Here is a 24,938-nt window from a genome sequence, read left to right as displayed (position 1 = left end):
ACCCTTAAACTCACCCACACCACCACACCTGTCCCTAACTCTACCCTTAAACTCACCCACACCACCACACCTGTCCCTAACCCTACCCTTAAACTCACCCACACCACCACACCTGTCCCTAACTCTACCCTTAAACTCACCCACACCACCACACCTGTCCCTAACTCTACCCTTAAACTCACCCACACCACCACACCTGTCCCTAACTCTACCCTTAAACTCATCCACACCACCACACCTGTCCCTAACCCTACCCTTAAACTCACCCACACCACCACACCTGTCCCTAACTCTACCCTTAAACTCACCCATCACACCACACCTGTCCCTAACTCTACCCTTAAACTCACCCACACCACCACACCTGTCCCTAACTCTACCCTTAAACTCACCCACACCACCACACCTGTCCCTAACCCTACCCTTAAACTCACCCACACCACCACACCTGTCCCTAACTCTACCCTTAAACTCACCCATCACACCACACCTGTCCCTAACTCTACCCTTAAACTCACCCACACCACCACACCTGTCCCTAACTCTACCCTTAAACTCACCCACACCACCACACCTGTCCCTAACTCTACCCTTAAACTCACCCACACCACCACACCTGTCCCTAACTCTACCCTTAAACTCACCCACACCACCACACCTGTCCCTAACTCTACCCTTAAACTCACCCATCCCACCACACCTGTCCCTAACTCTACCCTTAAACTCACCCATCCCACCATACCTGTCCCTAACTCTACCCTTAAACTCACCCACACCACCACACCTGTCCCTAACTCTACCCTTAAACTCACCCATCCCACCACACCTGTCCCTAACTCTACCCTTAAACTCACCCATCACACCACACCTGTCCCTAACTCTACCCTTAAACTCACCCATACCACCACACCTGTCCCTAACTCTACCCTTAAACTCACCCACACCACCACACCTGTCCCTAACTCTACCCTTAAACTCACCCATCCAACCATACCTGTCCCTAACTCTACCCTTAAACTCACCCACACCACCACACCTGTCCCTAACTCTACCCTTAAACTCACCCATCCAACCATACCTGTCCCTAACTCTACCCTTAAACTCACCCACACCACCACACCTGTCCCTAACTCTACCCTTAAACTCACCCACACCACCACACCTGTCCCTAACTCTACCCTTAAACTCACCCATCACACCACACCTGTCCCTAACTCTACCCTTAAACTCACCCACACCACCACACCTGTCCCTAACTCTACCCTTAAACTCACCCACACCACCACGCCTGTCCCTAACTCTACCCTTAAACTCACCCACACCACCACACCTGTCCCTAACTCTACCCTTAAACTCACCCATCACACCACACCTGTCCCTAACTCTACCCTTAAACTCACCCACACCACCACATCTGTCCCTAACTCTACCCTTAAACTCACCCATCACACCGCACCTGTCCCTAACCCTACCCTTAAACTCACCCACACCACCACACCTGTCCCTAACTCTACCCTTAAACTCACCCACACCACCACACCTGTCCCTAACTCTACCCTTAAACTCACCCACACCACCACACCTGTCCCTAACTCTACCCTTAAACTCACCCACACCACCACACCTGTCCCTAACCCTACCCTTAAACTCACCCACACCACCACACCTGTCCCTAACTCTACCCTTAAACTCACCCATCACACCACACCTGTCCCTAACTCTACCCTTAAACTCACCCACACCACCACACCTGTCCCTAACTCTACCCTTAAACTCACCCACACCACCACACCTGTCCCTAACTCTACCCTTAAACTCACCCACACCACCACACCTGTCCCTAACTCTACCCTTAAACTCACCCACACCACCACGCCTGTCCCTAACTCTACCCTTAAACTCACCCACACCACCACACCTGTCCCTAACTCTACCCTTAAACTCACCCATCACACCACACCTGTCCCTAACTCTACCCTTAAACTCACCCACACCACCACGCCTGTCCCTAACTCTACCCTTAAACTCACCCACACCACCACATCTGTCCCTAACTCTACCCTTAAACTCACCCATCACACCACACCTGTCCCTAACCCTACCCTTAAACTCACCCACACCACCACACCTGTCCCTAACTCTACCCTTAAACTCACCCACACCACCACACCTGTCCCTAACTCTACCCTTAAACTCACCCACACCACCACACCTGTCCCTAACCCTACCCTTAAACTCACCCACACCACCACACCTGTCCCTAACTCTACCCTTAAACTCACCCATCACACCACACCTGTCCCTAACTCTACCCTTAAACTCACCCACACCACCACACCTGTCCCTAACTCTACCCTTAAACTCACCCACACCACCACACCTGTCCCTAACCCTACCCTTAAACTCACCCACACCACCACACCTGTCCCTAACTCTACCCTTAAACTCACCCATCACACCACACCTGTCCCTAACCCTACCCTTAAACTCACCCACACCACCACACCTGTCCCTAACCCTACCCTTAAACTCACCCACACCACCACACCTGTCCCTAACTCTACCCTTAAACTCACCCATCACACCACACCTGTCCCTAACCCTACCCTTAAACTCACCCACACCATCACACCTGTCCCTAACTCTACCCTTAAACTCACCCACACCACCACACCTGTCCCTAACTCTACCCTTAAACTCACCCACACCACCACACCTGTCCCTAACTCTACCCTTAAACTCACCCATCACACCACACCTGTCCCTAACTCTACCCTTAAACTTACCCACACCACCACACCTGTCCCTAACTCTACCCTTAAACTTACCCACACCACCACACCTGTCCCTAACTCTACCCTTATCCCACCTCAATATCAGCAAAGGTTTTTTGCAATACAATTAGAACACAGTAAGTACATTGTACTTATTTTTTGATGTAAGTACATAGTAGTTAAGGCCACCTAATATAAAGTGGGGCCAAATTTACTTCTCCAAATGTCATTTTTGAGTAATGATGAGGTTGATTCAACTTATCATGTCAGGGGGTATGACCCCTGGAAAACTTAGAAAATGGGTTGTTATTATACAAATGTGTATTTGATTTAAAACATGTAGCCTATGTATAACCTTGAGCATATGGTCAAACATTTGTATAGGTGTCCAAGTAAATGCCTGTTAGATGTGAATTGAGTTTTGAAATGTTGGGTGGTGCGACCAGCAAATTTACATTTAAACGTGTCAATTCCCACTGCAATTGCAAAATGAAGTAATAAATATAACTGTAAACCGTTTTATAATGTATACAAATAATTTTTACAGTTAAAAACAAAACATAAAAACTCCTTATGGAAAATTGGGTGTTTGAACACATAGAAAAGTGTCCATTTATATGAATTGGACTAAAAGGGCAATACATAAAGAAAAGGAAAGGGAATTTACCATGTGATACGCATTTTAGACATTCATATGTATATTGTATATCATGTATATTATTTTAAATGAATATATGGTCGCCCTACCTGACATTTTCTGGGTGGTAAAATCTGAAATCTTGTTCAATAATAATTAATAATGAATTAATGCTGTCTTAAAATCTGTAAAACCAATATTATATATTTTTTGGACATAAAAATGCATTTTAAAACTGTTTTGTTTTATTTTTTTATCTTAAAACCCTTATTCGTCATTGGCCCATAAATGTATTTCGTGTATGTGTATTAGCATGAATCTGTTCAGTGGCATTTCTCTCATGCTGTCCTCTGTTCTGCTCCAGTGTATGCTATGATCGAGCGCCGTGTCACCGCATGCCACTCACATTTGTGCTGTCGGCCATGTGGCATGGAGTTTACCCAGGATACTACTTTACCTTCATCACCGCTATACCCATCACCTTAGCAGCTCGCACCGTGAGTCGCTCTCTCACACACACACACACACACACCCACACACACACACACACACACACACACACACACACACACACACACACACACACACACACACACACACACACACACACACACACACACACACACACACACACACACACACACACACACACACACACACACACACACACACACACACAGATTCTCTCCATTTCTCCTTTAAAGGCACTGCAGGTGACTGGTTTACCTGCATCACTGTTATGCCGTTCACATCTAACTTGTGTTATTGTGTTTGCACTGCATTCTCTGTCACATGCTGCAAAAACACTGCAAACAAATCTCTCTCTCTCTCTCTCTCTCTCTCTCTCTCTCTCTCTCTCTCTCTCTCTCTCTCTCTCTCTGGCTGTGTCTAAAACCTAAAGCTTCTGCCATTGTGATGGTACACTGGCTTCTAATAAGGCAAATGGCTTCTCTTTCTGTACCACACTCTCTCCAAACGTCTGTTTTGGAGTATGGAGGTTTAGTCAACATAGCTTTAGTGAAGAGGAGCTATCCGTCCGGACATCATGGCAGAGGCAAAGAGACCAAGGAGAACGTTGACCTAAAGCTGTGAAACTGTGTGTGATACAATGGGGAAAACGCTCATAGTGTTTCAATGTGCTATACCATTACATGTTAAAGGGTTAGTTCACCCAAAAGTGTAAATCCTGTCATTAATTCCTCATGTCGTCTCAAACCCGTCAGACCTTCATTCATCTTCAGACACAGATGAAGATATTTCTGATGACCCCAGAGCTCTCTGACCCCTCCATAGACAGCAGTGTGATGAACACTTTCAAGGGCCAGGAAGTAAAGGCAGTTACTCAATGCCCACTCCCCTAACACATACTCATTATGAGAAGCCACTCCCATGAAAGGGATGTAGGGCATGGGTGTCACTTGGCCCATTTTAGGGGAGCTTCACTAAACTTCTGCCCAGCCCCCCTAAAAAATGTGTGATTAACCTTTATAACATATGAAACTGGTGGGAGGCGAGCAGAGCGCACGTCAGAAGCAGAGAAGTGTGTGTGTTGATCTGAGCTCTCATTGGTCTGTCACCGCTCGTCAATGTCAACATATTTGAGAAAACCAATCAAATCAGAGTAGGCGGGCTTTATGTTCACAGAAGCTGCTGAGGCTGAGCACGAATCTTAACAGCGCGACTCGACGTCAAGTGAGAGATTAGGGTTAGTAAAGCTAAACTAAACGCTTCATATTTGAGCTGCTTCTTTAGGTCAAAAATGTTAAACACATGACAAAAATATTCAGGCTAGACTTCAGTCTAATTTCGCCATTTTTAATTGAAATAGGCCTGTGTAATGTAATTTATAATATAATTTACATTTACATTTACATTTAGTCATTTAGCAGACGCTTTTATCCAAAGCGACTTACAAATGAGAGCAATAGAAGCAACTACAACAGTCAGAGGCTACAGTATGCAAGTGCTGTAACAAGTCTCAGTTAATCTAACACAGAACACACAGGATTTTTTTTATTTTTTTTATATAAATTAGACAGACAGAAAAATGAATAGAATGTTAAGTGCTATTCTCGATTGGTCAGGTGCTGCTGGAAGAGATGCGTCTTTAGATGTTTTTTGAAAATGGCTACAGACTCGGCTGCTGGAATTGAGATAGGCAGGTCATTCCACCAGGTGGGGGCAGTCCAGGAAAAGCTCCGTGACAGTGATTTGATGCCTCTCTGGTATGGCACCACAAGGCGTCGTTCACTGGTAGAACGCAAACTCCTGGAGGGTGTGTATGTCTGAACAAGCGAGTTAAGGTAAGTTGGTGCAGAGCCAGTGGTTGCTTTGAAGGCGAGCACCAGTGCCTTGAATTTAATGCGAGCGGCTATTGGTAGCCAGTGGAGTCTGATGAAGAGAGGCGTGATGTGCGCTCTCTTCGGCTCGTTAAAGATCACCCTCGCCGCTGCATTCTGGATCAGTTGCAAGGGTTTGATAGTGCATGCCGGAAGGCCTGCTAGAAGAGCATTACAGTAGTCCAGTCTGGAGAGAACAAGAGCTTGGACCAGTAGTTGTGTGGTCTGCTCAGATAGGAAGGCTCTAATCTTCCTAATGTTGTATAATGCAAATCTGCAGGACCGTTAATTAACAAACAAGAAATATTAACAAAGCCGTTTTCTTCAGATTAGGCATAGTATTGGTAGTAATGAATGTGTGCATATTGTAAATTAATATAATTCCATTTGTAGCTTTCAGTAAATAAAAAAGTTCAGCTTTTTTCAGCCTGTATTGGGCATAATATTAGTAATGAATGTGTGCATATTGTGAATGAATTTAATAAATTTAGTTACCTTTCCTGGTAGCCTTCAGTAAATTAACATGTATTATGAAAATGATTAAAAAACATAAATAGCCGTTAAACATATGTTTAGTCTTCACTGACGAACTTTATCAGTCATATATGCTCACTGACATGGTTTTCAAGTTAATGTTATGTAATTTTTGGCGTTCAGAATATCTTAAAATGCACATGTGCAGATCATAGAAATCTAAATGTTAACCCCCTAACTACCTCACATTTGGGATCTCAGTGATTATAAACCTGCCTACATTGAATGATTAAGGGATGTACAATATGGTCATGCAGAATAAGGCATTAATATTTGCTTTATAAGTAATAATAAAACAGCCATTTTTTTTCATACCCTCACTGAGGCTGAGCCGCCCTATAATGACCGTCCTAGAATCGCCCCTGGTGTAGGGTGTGATGGAGGAGAGGAGATGCTTTTGAGACGCATGTTTATACAAGGTGCTGCCTTTCTTATATCTGACCAGATAAATCATCAAAATATATACGATTTTACAGAACAATTGGATTTGCCTGGTTGTCTTCTTACCACTTAGACTTTTGTTCAAAAGTAAAAAAATCCGTTTTCCATTCTCCTCACAAAACACATTTCTATGAATCACTTTATTGCTTATCCTCCTCTGCCACTCACTCACTCACTGTTGCCTTTTGTTTGGTTTGATGTCCTCAGGTGCGCAGAAACTTCCGGCAGTATTTCTTGTGTTCTCGCCAGCTGAAGATCTGCTATGATGTTGTGACCTGGGCTGCCACTCAGATGACGATCTGCTATACGGTCATGCCTTTCCTGCTGCTGGCCGTCCAGCCCACCATGCAGTATTACAGGTAAAGGATCAGCCTTTTGTGTAGACATTTGGCATACAGTCTGGTCCACGTTGCAACTTGTTCTGGTCAAGAACTGCCCATGTGGACCACTATCGTCAAAGATGATTGACAATTAGCATACAGTTTGGTTCTGTTCTGGGCCGCCTAGCATGGATAAGAGCAGGGACAGTAGCGGCCTTAGGGTACACAGAACAGAACTAACATAAATGAACATAAATGAACTGCAGATATATTTCATGTTTAAAATAGTCTTGTTTCGAAGAGGAATATCCGAAGGCCAATCCTGACTGGACGAGAGGAGGAACTCGTTGCCGCTCATTAAAGCTGCAGATAATCCTGAATGGACTTTATACTGGGATGATGTGATAGGCTTGATGTTCCTATAGGCAGACGTGGATCAGCTGATGCGAGCTGCCAGAACTAACCCTATGCTTGATCTTTTAGGAGTGGGTAAATCTGAAATCGTACCAGAGTAAAAGTATGGCATGCAATGAAGAATTTTGAATAATTGTACCGTAGACCCCATAGATGATTCTGCAGATGACACGAGGAACTGTTTGCAGACTTTGTATATGTCCACTGATGCAGAAGTAATAAGTCTGGTTGCTTGGTTTCTGTTTTTGGCATGTCCCGCCGGCCACATAACAGCAGAACATTAAACATCACATCACATGGTTATAAACATCAGATATCTCCTCTGAAGCTATTAGCTCAAAGGAAAATATAAATGAGTATTAATTACAATACAGGTTAAAGCAAACCCAAGGGCTCTTGGTGCCACATTTTCTATTTTCTACCACAGGAATAATTCATATTTAAAAAAAGATAAATAAATTAAAATGCTTTATTTATATGTATTTATTACACTGTGAAGGGAAGGAAGCTGTGCTGCAAGATAATGTCTATAAAGTAATAATAAATAGTAAGTGTATTTTCTTCATTTCTCCAGTACCGTCAGCAGAACCGATATCGTTGGAGCTTATCAATCCGTGTATCATTCGTTCAGTCGATTTTTGATTTAATATTGAAAGTTGAAATTTTTTTGGGGGAAAAAATCATAAAAAAAGAAGAGTATGTATTTTAATATCTGTTGTTCTCCATTTTTTCTGGTTGCAACGCATTATTCTTTCCTTTTTGCATTAGTGTTTAATATATATATGTAATATTTACTTAACCAAGGTAGGCTATGACAGCCGTCATATATCCTGCCAGCTGATGCAAAGAGGTGAATTGCACAGACGAAAGCCCTGTCTAGACTCTGCCCCAGGACGGGTTGTGTCGAGCCATTCGTTAGTCTGGTTGTTTGATGAGAAAATTATGAAATGTAGTTTCAATAAACGCGTTAAGAATCTGTACAGCTGTAGCAGCGCAGGACTTTTATTCTGCTGTGCGGAACTGAGGAAGAACCGATGATGGAATAGTTTGATCTTCGGCTGACCAATCAGCAGAAAGGGGCACATAATTCCTGCCCACGTGGAGAAATCGAATATTCAAACTGTTAATTCATTTTTCTACCTCTGAATGAAAAATCAAGTCGAAATTTTGTTTTTTGTTTTTCTAAAAAAAAAACGAGCTGTTTCTCATGTTTCAACTTTCAATATTACATCAAAAATCGACTGAACGAATGATACAGAGATTCTTATCGGTATTGCGGCCTTTCATAGTTTTGTCATTTAATGCCGGGTTTCGCGTACCCATCCCTACTGAGGACACTGATGTTTTTTTGAAAATGTAGTGGAAGAGATTTGACACAAAAGACTCTCTGCCCGGCCCTCCTCCGGGGGAAGGAGTAGTGCAGGGCCGCTTCGATGGCCGTTTGGCGGGTATAGCGGTGCAGATGAACCGGGCTGGGAACAGCGGCGGAGACTCCATCCTTCACGAGGAGAGTCGCGATCACAATGTCGCCATGGTCATATTCTCGTAATGAGGACATGAACCGTCCACAGACGGCGTCTCAGCCTGCTCGTGGACATGTGAGACAACAATCATAGCCGTCGGTCATAACAAGCCATGATAACATATTAAGTGTATATGATTATATTTATTAAAATCATAAATGGATGCTCCCTTGTTGGAACATTACTTGTCCTCTGCCTAAAGCCCTTCCCTACACCGACCCTATTCTCACCAGAGCTTACATTTATGCATTTGGCAGACGCTTTTTATCCAAAGCGTATGTGAAGTATGTGACGCAATGCGCTCGCTGTTGTGTTGTTCTTTGAGACGACTCTGAGTAATCGTTCTATAAACCATCAGGAAACAGCGGCGAGAAGAAGCGATGCACAGGTGACGATATTTAATTTAGTTCACTTCACCAAAAACCACACTACAAAAGAATCGTGTAAAATCTTGAGATTATTACTTGTGACATGAGATCAAAATGTATGCACACATCTATACAACTAAATTAACAATCTCTTAAACATTTCACTAAACATTTTCATTTAGTTTCGTGAAAATGTTTTTATTAAACATGCATCTTTATTTTCACTTTTCAAGTATTGAATGAGTGACGAATGACGGATCTTATACGATGTTTCTGGATGCTATCACTTTCAGGATGTGGTTTTTCTGGTATTGTTCATCTCTTGGTTTCTCTGTCCTTCAGATCGATGTACTTTCATGTGCATCTCATCAGCATTCTGGCTGTGCTCCTCCTGCCCAGCAAACCCAGGGCCTTCAAGCCTGAAAGACTTGACCGGCATTCCAACAATAATGTGAAGGAGGACTGAACCCTTTCTGGTGTGTGTGTGTGTGTGTGTGTGTGTGTGTGTGTGTGTGTGTGTGTGTGTGTGTGTGTGTGTGTGTGTGTGTGTGTGTGTGTGTGTGTGTGTGTGTGGACAGAGAGAGCAGAGGCACTGACAGACAAAGGGAACTTTGTGTGAACAAAATAAAAAGGCTGGTCTGGGTCTTCCCTTGCTCTCAGGCCAGCGCTGAGCTGTACACAAACACACACCAGAGATGCACTCTATTCAAGCTGAACACACACTTACACAAAACCAGCCGGAGAACAAATACGGGAACACACAGTTTGAATAGTGTACAGCCCACTATGGGGCAAATATGTGACATCTTTACTAAGTTCAAAAATGCTGCCCATTTTAATGGTCTTTTAAAATAATTTAACAAAATTTCCTAATTTATTTTGGATATAACTGCATGATCACTTTAAACTGATGCCAAGAGAGAATCGCTCGATTTCCTTATTTTCTTTTTGCATTTTTCATACTAGTGTGTAGATAATAATGTCTTAGTTTTGTGTCAATGTCCATTTTCAGTGAAATCACAGTGTAGTAAATGCATAATGGCTGATTAATGAATGACAATCCTGCTGCAAATATGAAGTGAAGAATATATGTGTTGTGGAAGGTGATGCCTAAATAAACATGTTTTTGAATGAGTTAATGAGCATTGAATGTGTTGTGTGCACTTTACTAACTAGAAGGGGACCAGAATATCTTCTGACTGTAAGCAGGTCATGTTGTGCAGGTTTGATCAGGTCCTTCCCGACCGAGCTTCTCGTCCAGACCCTCGTCATTTCCAGGCTGGGCTGTTGCTCTGCTCTTCCATCATGTGCAATCCTCTACAACTGAACCTGAACGCCGCCGCTCGACTGGCCTTCAGTGAGACATCACACCGCGGTTTATCTCTGCTCTGGCTTCAAGCTCAAGACATTGATGCTTGCCCACAGAAGAGTAGTCGGCCTCCGACCTCCACCCGCTCTTACTGAGCGTCAAACTTCGCTCTGGCCGCTCTGTCAATGACGCTGTAGAGAGATTCGTGGACGCGCTGCCGCTCTGACGTAGATCGAATGCTTGGTCTTTTTTTAAACTTTATTTAAAGCGGCCAAAGCAAACAATCATGTTGATCGGTGTTTGTGCTGACTGACCACAGGTAGGGTATAACCGTATAAGTTAACCTCATGAAATTATTTAGATGTGAAAGTTAAAAAAAGCAGATCGATGGAAAGAACAACAATTATAGTTACATGTTTGCTAACAAAATAAACCATTTAAAAGCCATTTGTGTGGTGTGGCGTTTTTGTTCATGGTTAAGTGCTAGTCTAAATTCAACATGCAGTTTATAGGAGACGTTTGCTAGCCTTGGTCTTTAATTAACATTAACATTAACTTGTGTGCATCTTACATTACAAGAACTGTCCTGGTTGAAGTGCAGCATTATTGGTCAAGTCGATGTTGTTTTGAGCAAATTAATTGCATTCCCGCTGAAAAACAAGCGTTCCAGAGCGAAAATGTTGTCTAAAAATAGTGTTGCGTGCCTTCTTATCAAATGCGTCACAGCAATGATCAACCTCTCCTCTATTTTGCTTGGGAACTATTGTGGTCGGAACCAAAGTTTACAGGACTGTGTCCTCTGGGATCCTCTCAAGCGGAGCACTTCTACATTCCCATTGGTTGCCGCCGTACCGCGTCATAGCTCATTACCATAAAGTTGAGCTGATTTCAGCTCTCCTCGACGCCCAAATCGTCCAAGACGCGCAGCGCCTCCCATTGAAAATGAATGACTTCCGGCCACTTTGACGCTCTCGCTGGCGGTGGTGTGAACACACAGTTATGCGTCTACATTCCCTCCAGGAGTGACGCCCCATTGGCTTCCGCTGACTCTCAGCCTTGTTGTTTTTTTTCCATACTATGGAAATACACGGGACTCATCAACTGCTTGGTCACCCATATTCTTAAAAAAAAAATATATATATATAATGTTGATGGTGTGTTTTGCAAGTTTCTGGTTTCTTTCACCGGTGTGGTGCTGAAAATTGTCCAATTCTTCCAGAGGAAATGAAGAAAGATGAACTTCGGCCATGACTGACTTCAGTAATAACTGTACCACATGGATCTAATAAACGTGGGTATGGCATGTAGACGGTACGCTGAGGAACCGTAGGCTACAACACAAGTTAGTATAGAAGAATAAAACGCCATCAGCATGTGCTAGTGGTAAACAGAGCAAGATGAATCGCTCTTTGGCACTTTTGTGCGCTGATAAAGAAGAGGAAGCGAAGGAGGAGAATATTGACAGTCATGGCTAGGGCGAAGAGGCCATGTCAAGTTTTAGCACCATCTTACATTGATCGATACGCCATGAGGTAGTTTTATTGGCTGGTCGGTAGACGTAGCACACTGAGATGATCATGCTAAATTCCTGACACTGTCACAAGCTTCTTTGACCCTCTCTCGCTGTACCACGTAGGACCACCGTTTAGGAGCCACATCCACTGAAATCACCTCGATTGGTCCTCTTTCGTCTGGACAGCCCATATCCTACAGTACCAGGCATAACACTGAGCGGTTCCCCACCCGTACACACCCATCTGCTCATGAGCTCCAGGACAGCTCTGCTCAGGGGATCTTTACTCTGGGTGGATCAGTGTCTGTACATTCCCTCAGAAAACTGCGTGTTCTAACACATGAGTGTGTTTAGAGGGATTACATACAAATCTAGGACAAATAATTGGATTATGTTTCTAGTATTCTGGTTTCAGGGAAAGCACAGCCTTCCTCAGCTCCAACACCAGCGCAGAAAAGAACATGTGATGAGTAACCAAGGCAACCCATACAAACAGGCCAACAGAGAGACGGGACAGTCTGGACTTATAATAGGTCACTCCACAACGGTCATTTTCTTGTTTTTCAGCCATTCTGAGGGAAATGTGCTCGTGTTTGTCTTCATGAATGGCCCAGCTGTGCTTCCGCTCCAGTGCCTGATGATTTACTGACAGCACACCCTCCTCATCAACCACATGACTTAACACACTTAGAAGTTAGTGTTTCAGCTCATGCGTTTGCCCTAAGTGAATTAATTGTACACTTACACTCTTAAAAATAAAAGAAGGTTTTTTCACAGCGATGCTAGAGAAGAACCATATTTCGGTTCCCCAAAGAACCTTTCAGTGATCAGTTCATAAAAGAACCATTTTGTCTTAGTGTGAAGAACTTTTTAATAATCTACTTTCCTTTTGTGGAGTGGAAAGGTCCTAGCCTTTGGAGCAGTCGTGATCATATCTGGAGCTCAAGCGTCATGTCTTCCTGTGGTGTGGCTCTATAGATGATCTCCAACTGGACTGTCTATTAGAACTAAGACATATATGATCATATCAACCCAATATTATCGTCTACCCTTCAATTCGGATAATCCATCACAGTCACTAAGGTCATGTTCGGGCCTGTTGAAAGTACCCAAAGTTACAAAATAATGCCCGTTCACCTCAAAGGCACGTGTTGTTAATGTTTAAGTTGATCTTGTTTGAACGGTTTATCCAGAGGAAAGCGGTTTTCTCTCATTCCTTGCCACTGATGTCATTATGTGTTGACTTTAGTTTGAACACTTCTTAGAGGTGGACGATACAACCAAAAACTTCTCCATGATATAAGTAATATTCAACCACATATGAATGAATATAATGAATAACATCACAATACAGCTAATCAGAGACGTCAGCATTTCCCGGTTTCACACACAGGGCTTAGATTAAGCCGGGGTTAGGCCTTAGTTCAGTCAGAGTTTTTATAGATGATCCTTATAAACAACATGACTGGTGTGCATCACAATAATGCCTCTGATATATTATAAGATATACTTTAGTTAAAACAGCTCATGTATTTTAGTCTGAGACTGAAGCCTCGTCTGTGAAACGGGAAATATTTCTCAACATTGTCTCTTAAATGACTGCTAACTAAAATCATTACTTTTGACTCTATGCCGCCCCATACGCAACAAAATGTTCACTTGCTGCCTAATATTTCCCACCCACTCACAGAGATCATCAGTGTTATTCACTTCAAAAAGCGTAAGGCATTGAGGCATAACAGTGTCTTTCTGTAAAGTGTTGAAAAGCGCTACACAAACAGTTTCTCCTCGACTCCAACCCTTTGGTTGCTAACACAAGTCTTCAATGAATGTCCTTCCACCCCAAACCTCAATGAAAGGCTGTTGTGAGAACCTGAAACTCGCTCTGCCAGTTCAGCAAGGCTTCGTGTGAATTAATAACAGCATGTGCTTGAAACCACCCACAGGTCTGGCCATGAACATGAACATTAATACTCCGCTTGTGTACCGTATCCAAGACAGCCTTTACTCAGAAACTATGTCTACATTTGATTTGATCACGTCACAGCGTGTCCATCAGCAGACAGAGCCGCTCCGACCTGATCCAGGGCCGGTTTTCCCTCATTCCAGCGGGAGGAAGACTACACTCTTCTCATATTTACATTCCTGTCAGAGAATCTGCTGATGAAACCCATCTCAGAAAAGGCTTTGGTGTCGATCGCCATCTGCTGTTTAAATAGCTGTTCTCTTTATGAACATTTTGTTTTTGTTGTTAACCCTCTATGGTACGGTGTTGCCTCCAGTCTATTTTAGTTTATTTTTAATAAAATGAAACACCAATTTATTGGTCAAACCAATCTCAGGGAAGAAGAACTCAAATACAAATCAATGAAAGTGCAAATAATTGGTCACATGACCCACAGGGGTCCATTTTGTGTCCTGTTTCAGCACATGTGCACAGGTCACATGGCTCCATATTTTCTCTGATGAAAAGTGCATTTTTCACTTGTTTCCGTCCAGTTAATCACCCACAAAAAATATGAGTCGCCTTCACTGGTAAGTATTATATATCATCAAATGTTTTAGAATAAATAACAAAAAAGCCTCAAGCCAATATTGTACCATAATGGAATCGCATAAGGCCAGACACACTGGGTTGGGTACAAATATTTGTAAGGAAAAGAGCTAGAATTCTCAAAATTTATTAGCATTTTTGCATGATTTTGGAATGCATGTATAAGATTAGTAATTCACATACTATAACTGCACATATTATGATCTGCACATTTTCTATAGCACCTAAAAAAAGGTATAAAACACAACTGATGAGGGTGAGGATGAGGTGTCATGTGATGAGGAAGATGAGGTCATAGTGACAATCCGGCAGGGAGAGATCGAAGATGGAGATGAAGATGGAGATGAAGATGGAGATGAGGATGACGATGGAGATGAGGATGAGGATGAGGATGAAGATGACGATGGAGATGAGGACGAAGATGAAGATGAAGATGGAGATGAGGATGACGATGGAGATGAGGATGAGGATGAGGATGAAGATGAAGATGGAGATGAGGATGAAGATGGAGATGAGGATGAAGATGGAGATGAGGATGAAGATGGAGATGAGGATGAAGATGGAGATGAGGATGAAGATGGATATGATAATTTGACATGATAACTTGATGAGATGGTTTGGTGATACTTGTGGTCCACAATGGTACAATGTTGCCTGAGAGCAACAGCTGAATTTGAAATGTTACTTTTTATTAAATATGAATTTTGTAATACATTATAAACTGTATAAATTTGTTTGTTCAGGTATTTTGGTTAAAAAAATCGATGTTTTCAATAAATATATTTCTTTTTTCTACATGAAAATGTCAAATGTTTAAATTTGTCCGTTGTGGTATAATGTTGCCTTGAGGCAACAAACTTTAAAAAAATTAAAAAATTATGGACATTTTTATTGCTATTGTTATGGTGTCCTATTTTAAGCAGGAAAAACACACAAATATTTATTTCCTCATTGAAATCATATTGCGTACCATATTCCCTTTCCCTTTTCCTCTTGGTTGTGTAGTTCTGGTCCTCATCCAGCAGGCGGTGCTGCTCCCTCAGAGACTCTCAGATCAACACCACGCCTCAATTCTGCCAGATATCATAATCACAGTTAACAAACATGTGTTCTTTACTTCAATGAGCCCATTGTTTCTGCCTTAAATACATGGTCATCTAACTGTGGTTTGTGTATTTTCTGGAATCATAATGTGGACACGATCTCCTCTGATCACAGATCTCTAGACACGTGTTTCCTGTGGAGCTGCTTCCAGGGTTACCCTTACCCTAACCCTAACCCTAACCCTAACCCTAACCCTACCCTAACCCTAACCCTTACCCGAACCCGAACCCGAACCCTAACCCTAACCCTAACCCTAACCCTAACCCGAACCCTAACCCTAACCCTAACCCTGGGTCCACTTGGACAGCACGCAGGGACGGTGGCCTGGGGCTAACAGGCCTTAATTGGAGCCCAGTCTTCTATCGGTGATGAGCACCGCCCAAGCATCAGCACATGTGCACCAACATGCTTACACACTGAAAAAAATGTGTTGTTGGGGAAGGGGTTGTAGTGGGGTACGAGTGGTACTGTGTAACGTTGACAACCCTAGAGAACCGAGCCTATAGTACACTTTGGACCGAATTGCAACCATTGGAAACTAACCCTAAACTAACTAACCCTAACAGTAAAAAGAAGCGTATAATAATAATAATATTTTTTTTCCGAAGCGCAACAATTGGTTTTGCCGGTTCGGTTTACTGCGTTTTAGTGATTGGCTAAGGGACACTGGTCTTGGGCTGATCATCCAAGGCGGGCCGCCAGAGAGGAGGGTGTCTGGTGTGTAAGGTGCCGAAACACCCGATGAGGCTCTGGAACACTACTGATGACAGTGTCTGGAATATTTCCCTCACCATTACGTTTGGGGGATTAGGGGATGATTACTGACTGGTTAATTTTTTACCTTGAAAAAGCTTTTCTAGAATATCTTCTTGGCACAAGTTCAGGTTGACCATTGACATTTCGTTCCTTATTACTACTTGTTGTGGACATATTTGCTTTCCTTAAAGCTTACCTGTCACAGCCCTGATGAGTCAGTGGCATGGGTTGGGATCTATCCCCACACTCATTCCTGCCTAAACTTAGCCCTCACAGTCCTGATGGATCAGTGGCTTATACCTAACCCTAACCGTCACAGCCCTGATGGATTAGTGGCTTATACCTAAACTTAACCGTCACAGTCCTGATGGATCAGTGGCTTATACCTAACCCTAACCGTCACAGCCCTGATGGATTAGTGGCTTATACCTAACCCTAACCGTCACAGCCCTGATGGATTAGTGGCTTATACCTAAACTTAACCGTCACAGTCCTGATGGATCAGTGGCTTATACCTAACCCTAACCGTCCCAGCCCTGATGGATTAATGGCTTGGGTTGGGATCTATCCCCACACCCAATCCTGCCTAAACTTAGCCCTCACAGTCCTGATGGATCAGTGGCTTATACCTAAACCTAACCGTCACAGCCCTGATGGATCAGTGGCTTATACCTAAACTTAACCGTCACAGTCCTGATGGATCAGTGGTTTATACCTAACCCTAACCGTCACAGCCCTGAAGGGTGAATGGGTTGGGATCTATCCCCACACCCATTCCTGCCTAAACTTAGCCCTCACAGTCCTGATGGATCAGTGGCTTATACCTAAACCTAACCGTCACAGCCCTGATGGATTAGTGGCTTATACCTAAACTTAACCGTCACAGTCCTGATGGATCAGTGGCTTATACCTAACCCTAACCGTCACAGCCCTGATGGATTAGTGGCTTATACCTAACCCTAACCGTCACAGCCCTGATGGATTAGTGGCTTATACCTAAACTTAACCGTCAGTCCTGATGGATCAGTGGCTTATACCTAAACTTAACCGTCACAGTCCTGATGGATCAGTGGTTTATACCTAACCCTAACCGTCACAGCCCTGAAGGGTGAATGGGTTGGGATCTATCCCCACACCCATTCCTGCCTAAACTTAGCCCTCACAGTCCTGATGGATCAGTGGCTTATACCTAAACCTAACCGTCACAGCCCTGATGGATTAGTGGCTTATACCTAAACCTAACCGTCACAGCCCTGATGGATTAGTGGCTTATACCTAAACTTAACCGTCACAGTCCTGATGGATCAGTGGCTTATACCTAAACCTAACCGTCACAGCCCTGATGGATTAGTGGCTTATACCTAAACTTAACCGTCACAGTCCTGATGGATCAGTGGCTTATACCTAACCCTAACCGTCACAGCCCTGATGGATTAGTGGCTTATACCTAACCCTAACCGTCACAGCCCTGATGGATTAGTGGCTTATACCTAAACTTAACCGTCACAGTCCTGATGGATCAGTGGCTTATACCTAACCCTAACCGTCCCAGCCCTGATGGATTAATGGCTTGGGTTGGGATCTATCCCCACACCCAATCCTGCCTAAACTTAGCCCTCACAGTCCTGATGGATCAGTGGCTTATACCTAAACCTAACCGTCACAGCCCTGATGGATCAGTGGCTTATACCTAAACTTAACCGTCACAGTCCTGATGGATCAGTGGTTTATACCTAACCCTAACCGTCACAGCCCTGAAGGGTGAATGGGTTGGGATCTATCCCCACACCCATTCCTGCCTAAACTTAGCCCTCACAGTCCTGATGGATCAGTGGCTTATACCTAAACTTAACCGTCACAGTCCTGATGGATCAGTGGCTTATACCTAACCCTAACCGTCACAGCCCTGATGGATTAGTGGCTTATACCTAACCCTAACCGTCACAGCCCTGATGGATTAGTGGCTTATACCTAAACTTAACCGTCACAGTCCTGATGGATCAGTGGCTTATACCTAAACTTAACCGTCACAGTCCTGATGGATCTGTGGTTTATACCTAACCCTAACCGTCACAGCCCTGATGGATCAGTGGCTTATACTTAACCCTAACCGTCACAGCCCTGATGGATCAGTGGTTTATACCTAAACCTAACCGTCACAGTCCTGATGGATTTGTGAAATACACGGGGATCTGTCCCTGCACTTATCCTTCCCTTAATCCTACCCCTCACGACCACTGAGGGATTTGTGAGATGTATTCGGGGCGCTCGGTGCTCATCCTTTTCCTAAAAACTACCCTCACAACCTGGAGGGATTTGAGATGCATGGGTATTTGTTCCTGCGTTTATTCTTCACTGGCATTTGGCCATGGTGGCTGGGGAGAGGAGTGGAATTTACCCCTGCGTCCCCTAATTCTAAAGGTCATAGCCCGGTGGGAGTGGTGACATGGGGGAGATCGGTCCTTATGTGGATCCTAGCCTTGCTCTAACTATCACAGGCATGATGGATCATTGGCTCGGGTTTATCTGCTGTTTCCTTTCCGGCCTGGCGGAACGTTGGGTTTGGTGGGATAGGAACGGAAGTAATGGTTTAACAACCTCCTGTATTGGAGGTATCGTAGCTCTCCTCATCTGGATCTAACCATCGAACCCTGATATCGATGATATGGGTCAGATCGGTCCTTACGTTGATCCTAGCCTTATTCTAACTATCACAGCCATGATGGATCAGGGGCTCGGGTTTGTCTGTTTCCTTTCCGGCCTAGCGGAACGTTGGGTTTGGTGGGATAGGAACGGGAGTAATGGTTTAACAACCGACTACAGGGATTTAACCATCGAACACTGGTATCAATGACATGGGTCTGGGTCGACCCTCGCACCCTTTATTGCCTAATCTTAGCCATCACAGCCCTGATGGACCAGGGGTGCAGATTTATCTCCTTGGTCTGCCTCCCGGCCTGAACGACGGCTGGAGCCGGGAGCTGGCTTCCAGCTCCATTTCGGCCTGGCCGAGCGTTGGGTTTGGTGGGGAGGGAGCCATAGTAAGGATTCTGAACTTGCCCGTCAGGTGGACTTGCTGATTTCCATGCCTACGGGCTAAAGCTCTGGTTCATCGAGATTGTGTGGGTGTATATACCAAGTCCGGGTCAGTTCTGCTCGTCACAGTGATAGAGGCTCTTCACCCACCAATGTTTTTTGCTAAGGTCGGTCTGGAGGAGGACATGATGGGTTTTATTTTCATGGGGTAGGGTGCGGACGTGTGGGGGTTTAGTTCTAGAGTTTGGGGAAGTGTTGGGCCAGGCCCGGTCTAGCATTTCCCCCGGGGGGGAGGGGTTTTTGTTTGAGGGGCCCGGAACCTAGTAATGGTAGTCCTGAGAGGGGACGATGGTTGGGTCAAAAGAGCACGAGCCCGTGCCTTTCCTCAGACTCCCCTTGGACCCGGACCAGTTCTAGGCCAGGGGAGCTGTTGTAATTCTTACAAAAACTTAACCCGAACCCTAACCCTAACCCTAACCCTAACCCTTCCTGCCAACCCATTACTGGAGGTACCTGGATGATGTGTGGGGGGTTTGGGAGGGTACGAAGGGAGATTTCCAGGAGTTCATGGATACCTTAAATAAACACCACCCATCCATCCGGGTCAAGGGAGAGATACAGGACGATGAAATAAACTTTCTGGATGTCACCACCTACAAAGGGCCGGGGTTTGGAGTTACCGGGAGGTTGGATGCCAAAGTTTTTTTTAAATCCACGGACACACACGCCTTGCTTCACAGGGGTAGCCACCATGACACTCATGTATTTAAAGGAATCGTGAAGGCCCAGCTCTTAAGATTTAGGCGTATCTGCACGAGGGAGGGAGATCGGGTGGACGCCATGAAGACATTGTTCAAAGTTTTGAGAAGGAGGGGGTACTCCCGAAATTTTTTGAGGACGGTGGCCAAGGAAGACCGAATAGGTGGCAGACCGATAAGTACCACGATTCAGAAGAGAGTGCTGCCATTAGTCGTACAGTTTTCGGCCACAGCCAAAGGCTGGGCAAGGGGGATTAAGGAAAACTTTGAAAGACTATCCCAGGATAAGACACTGGGGGCCCGATATAGGATGGTGGCGGCCTACAAAAGGGGGAAAAATCTGCAGGACCTACTGGTACACAGTAAACTAAGTCTAGGACTACAAAAGACCGCCAGGAACAAGACGCGGGGCACTTTCGTCAGAGGGAGTAAGACAGGGGTATACAGAATCAACCAAGCCATTCCCCTGAATCTAAAGAATTGTATTTACTTGATTCGTTGCTCCCGGTGTGGGATTAGATACATTGGAGAAACAGGGAACTCCATCCTCACAAGGATGAGTGGGCACCGACACGCCGTGAGGAAGGGGACACGACACGTGGGACATATAGTACCCCATCTAAACCTACCCCTCACTGGGGATGGGGAATAAATCTTACTTTGACATTTTTTTCCATATATCTTAACCTACCCGTCACAGGATGGCGATAGGTATTTTGGTATTAGCAAACCGCCTAACCTTGACCCTAACCCTGACCCTGATCCTAACCCTAATCCTAACCCTAAACCTAACCCTAACTCTCCTAACCCTCTTAACCCTAACCTACACACACACACACACACACACACACACACACACACACACACACACCTAACCCTAACCTACACACACACACACACACACACACACCTAACCCTAACCTACACGTACACACCTAACCAACACCCTGATCCTAACCCTAACCCTAACCCTGTTCCTAGCCCTGACCCTGACCCTGATCCTAGCCCTAATCCTAACCCTAAACCTAACCCCAACTCTCCCAACCCTCTTAACCCTAACCTACACACACACACACCTAACCCTAACCTACACACACACCTAACCCTAACCTACACGTACACACCTAATCAACACCCTGATCCTAACCCTAACCCTATTCCTAACCCTAACCCTGACCCTAACCCGCCTAAAACTACCCCTCACTGGGGATGGGGAATAAAAATCTAATTTGACATTACTTTAATATACCCGGCACAGGAGGGCGATATATATATTTCTTACAAATTAGGCCATTTTGGGACTATTAACCCGCCTAAACCTACCCCTCACTGGGTATTGGGGAGAAAAGTCCAATTATACATTACTTAAATATATACCTAAATATACCCATCAGAGGACGGCGACGGAATAACAGTACAAACGGGACTATCCGGGTACTAAGAAGCCACTACTAATGTGGGAGAATAATGAATAGGTTCCCATAGAAATTATACTTTGGTGGAGGATGGAGTCAGAGGGATGGATTGGGTTGGAGGAAAAAGGGTTTGGGCTAGTGGTTGGGGTGAGGGGTGAGGGGTGAGGGGTGAGGGGTGAGGGGTGAGGGGTGAGGGGTGAGGGGTGAGGGGTGAGGGGTTGGGGAACAGGGGGACCAGGGTTCGAGACCAGCTTTTTGGAAAAAAAAGTTATGAGAATAGAGTCCCATTGAAGGAATAGATTGGTGGAAAAGAGGACTGGGGGTCGGAGGAATGGTTTGGACTAGTGGTTGGAGTGAATGGTTGGGGAATGGGGGCCAAGGGTTCGAGACCAGCGGAATAATAATTAGTTGGAATAGAGTTCCATGGAATAAATAGGTAGGTGGAGGATAGATTTAGAGGTATAGAAGGGGTAGGCCAGTGGGTAGGGTGAGTGGTTGGGGAACAGGGGGACCAGGGTTCGAGACCAGCTTTTGGGGAGGATCAAGTTAGGCTGAGGGGTTGGCCCTGGGGTTGGGGTGAGAAGTAACAGGAAGACCGTGGGTAGGAAAATCGAAAAAAATAAAAAGGAACGCAACTACAGATAGGTAGAAAAAACGATGAAAGTGGAGGGGGACCACTTGGCATTGTGGGAAAATTTAATATATTTTTTTGGGACTTACCAGGATGGGGAAGGGTGGTGCAGAAGGATAAGAGGGGAGAGGAGATAGGGAGAAATTAGGGTATGCGTTCCCTTACGGTTGCATTTTACTGCGGTAAGTGTGATGTCTGTATAGGGTTTCTCATACCTTAGGGGTGATCATTGGTAGAAGCTTGGTGCTAAGGTACCCGCCAATGGGAGCCCCGGGTCACAGGCCTTTCTCGGGTAGCCCTGGATACCTTGCGGTGTTAACGAAGGGGTCACTTGGGAGGGTGGGTAGGTATCCAACCTCTCTGGGTCCACTTGGACAGCACGCAGAGAAGGTGGCCTTGGGTCAAAGGGCCTTAAATGGTACCCAATCTTCTATCGATGACTAGCATTAGTGGGTATATAATAGATGGGCTGAGGTTGTTGGAGGGTGAGCGGGGGGAAGTACCTTGTAGTTTTGGTAGTAACATGGTAATAGCACTCTTGGTAAAAATGGACTGGGTTGGGGGGGCTGAGGGGTGGTAAAATTCAGAAATACGGGAAGAACACACGCCAAGGATTGATCTACCTTGGACGGGCCGCCTCAGAAGAGGGTGTATGGTGTTTAAAGGGCCGAAACACCCAATGATCCTGAGGTACACCACTGATGATGTGTTCTTTTGATAGAGGTACACGGATTGTTGGGGAACTCAGGCTGGGTTGGGGGGTGCTTATAAAAATAGTCACTAGAAACACACTGGAGGAAGTAATTTTGAAAAATGGGCTTGGTTACCCTCAATAGGAGATAGGACTAAACTTGAGGTATAGGATTAGGACAGATCTAAATTACAGTTTTAGACAAGGGAGCCATAAGCCCGAAAGATTGGAGCCATCTCAGGATTAACAAATAGTGGAGTAGGATAAAAATACTTGATTATACTAAAATCGACCTTTATAAAGAGGAGGGATGGGATTACCGTGGACTTGAAACAAGTAAAATGGCATGGCGGAGGACAATAAATTAGGGTCAGAGACGTGGAAAGAAGGGGAAAACAAGATAACAGGAGAATTGTGATTGAAAAGAAAAAAGGGGGGAGGCATAACCAGCGGCAAGAGTGGAGCAGCCTCATCAAAAACATGCGCCGGCCAGTGCCTTCCGGCGTTCTCCCTAAACCAAACTGGACGGCCTGAAAGGGTGGTCTGGGGGGAGACGTTGCTTTCTCAAAAAACCTAACCCTAACGCTGCTTCCAGACGATATGTGCTGTGAAAAGCACTATAATAAATGTGAATTGAATTGTTCACTTGCCTTTAATAATGTTTGACCGTTATTAGTAAGGCAAGTCGTTTTTAATGTGGTATTGAAGTACTTAGATTTAAATAATAAATGGAAAGCACCCCCCCACACACACACAAAATATTTTTCTTGCTGAAAAATGATCCGATCCATGACTCAAAAACCATAATAGGATATGAACCCCACATTTTTCTGTCGTTATCAGTTCGACAAGTCTGTGTTTCCCGAAACTACCAACAGCATCACACACACACACACACACACACACACCTGTGAACGCCAGCTCTGCCTGTGGACAGAAGCAGACTTTATTGATTGCATGACATGTGGACTTAATAAATCTGCATCTTGAGCAAAATTAGCAAGCTGACATTCAGTACAATCATAAATTTTATTTCAAATATATACAACAGATTCATTAAAAGCAGTTGTTACTGTGTGTTTACAGCGCCGCTGGCGAGAGCGTCAAAGTGGCCGGAAGTCATTCATTTCCAATGGGGTTTTCCATTTGTCCAGTGTTAGATCACTGTATGTGTGTATGGGAAGCTTTTCAAATTGGGTCAGTCAAATCCAGGTGGAAATCCCAAAAATGGTCCCAGACTTTAAGAGGTTAACGCAGTTCGGACACTGAGTAAAACCCTGAACTGGAAAGCATGTGTTGCTATGAAGGTGACTTTAGTGGAAGAAGCGAGGCTTTGAATCATTTGAGCCGATTCCTTTTCGAAATGATTCACTGTTTGGAAACTCGCTGAGGACATCTGCTGGACAATCACATCTCGCCTATGTAATTAAATACCATTAAAGATAAATGATCTTTTATTAATTTGTAGCACATATTTTGTAACAACATTGTGTTAAAATGTTTTTAAAGAAAATGAAACTCAACATGTATTAATTTAAATGATAAACTGGCTCAGTTACACAGAAATATGTTGGCCATCCATTTGGATTACACAGATTTAACATAAAATACATTTAATGTGGTGCATATTTGTCAGTAATACTTAAATAAAACAGGTACCATTTGCATTTACAGGCACTAATAAACGAAATGTTTTGTTCATTCCACCCGAAGCACTGATTCAAAACAAAAGATTCGACTCTTCTGAGGCTGTTTGAGCAAAAGATTCGGCTCTTCTGAGGCTGTTTGAGCAAAAGATTCGGCTCTTCTGAGGCTGTTTCG

The 24,938-nt window shown here is 44.3% G+C and overlaps 1 protein-coding gene across 1 annotated transcript in view; it reads left to right on the top strand.

Moving 5' to 3' along the window:
- mboat1 (membrane bound O-acyltransferase domain containing 1) overlaps positions 1 to 10,483 on the top strand; it is a 34,492-nt gene extending 24,009 nt beyond the window's left edge. The window contains exons 11-13 of the mRNA XM_079836423.1: positions 3,776 to 3,908; positions 6,933 to 7,084; positions 9,693 to 10,483. Of these exons, the coding sequence (XP_079692549.1) occupies positions 3,776 to 3,908; positions 6,933 to 7,084; positions 9,693 to 9,816 (409 nt within the window). The 3' untranslated portion in view covers positions 9,817 to 10,483. The remainder of the gene's footprint in view (positions 1 to 3,775; positions 3,909 to 6,932; positions 7,085 to 9,692) is intronic.
- Positions 10,484 to 24,938: the final 14,455 nt, after the last annotated feature.

The sequence above is a fragment of the Gobio gobio genome, assembly GCF_949357685.1.
Source record: "Gobio gobio genome assembly, chromosome: 15".
NCBI classification, from domain to species: Eukaryota; Metazoa; Chordata; class Actinopteri; order Cypriniformes; family Gobionidae; genus Gobio; species Gobio gobio.
Note: the sequence above shows the minus strand (reverse complement) of the source record. Positions and strands in the feature narration are given on the sequence as shown.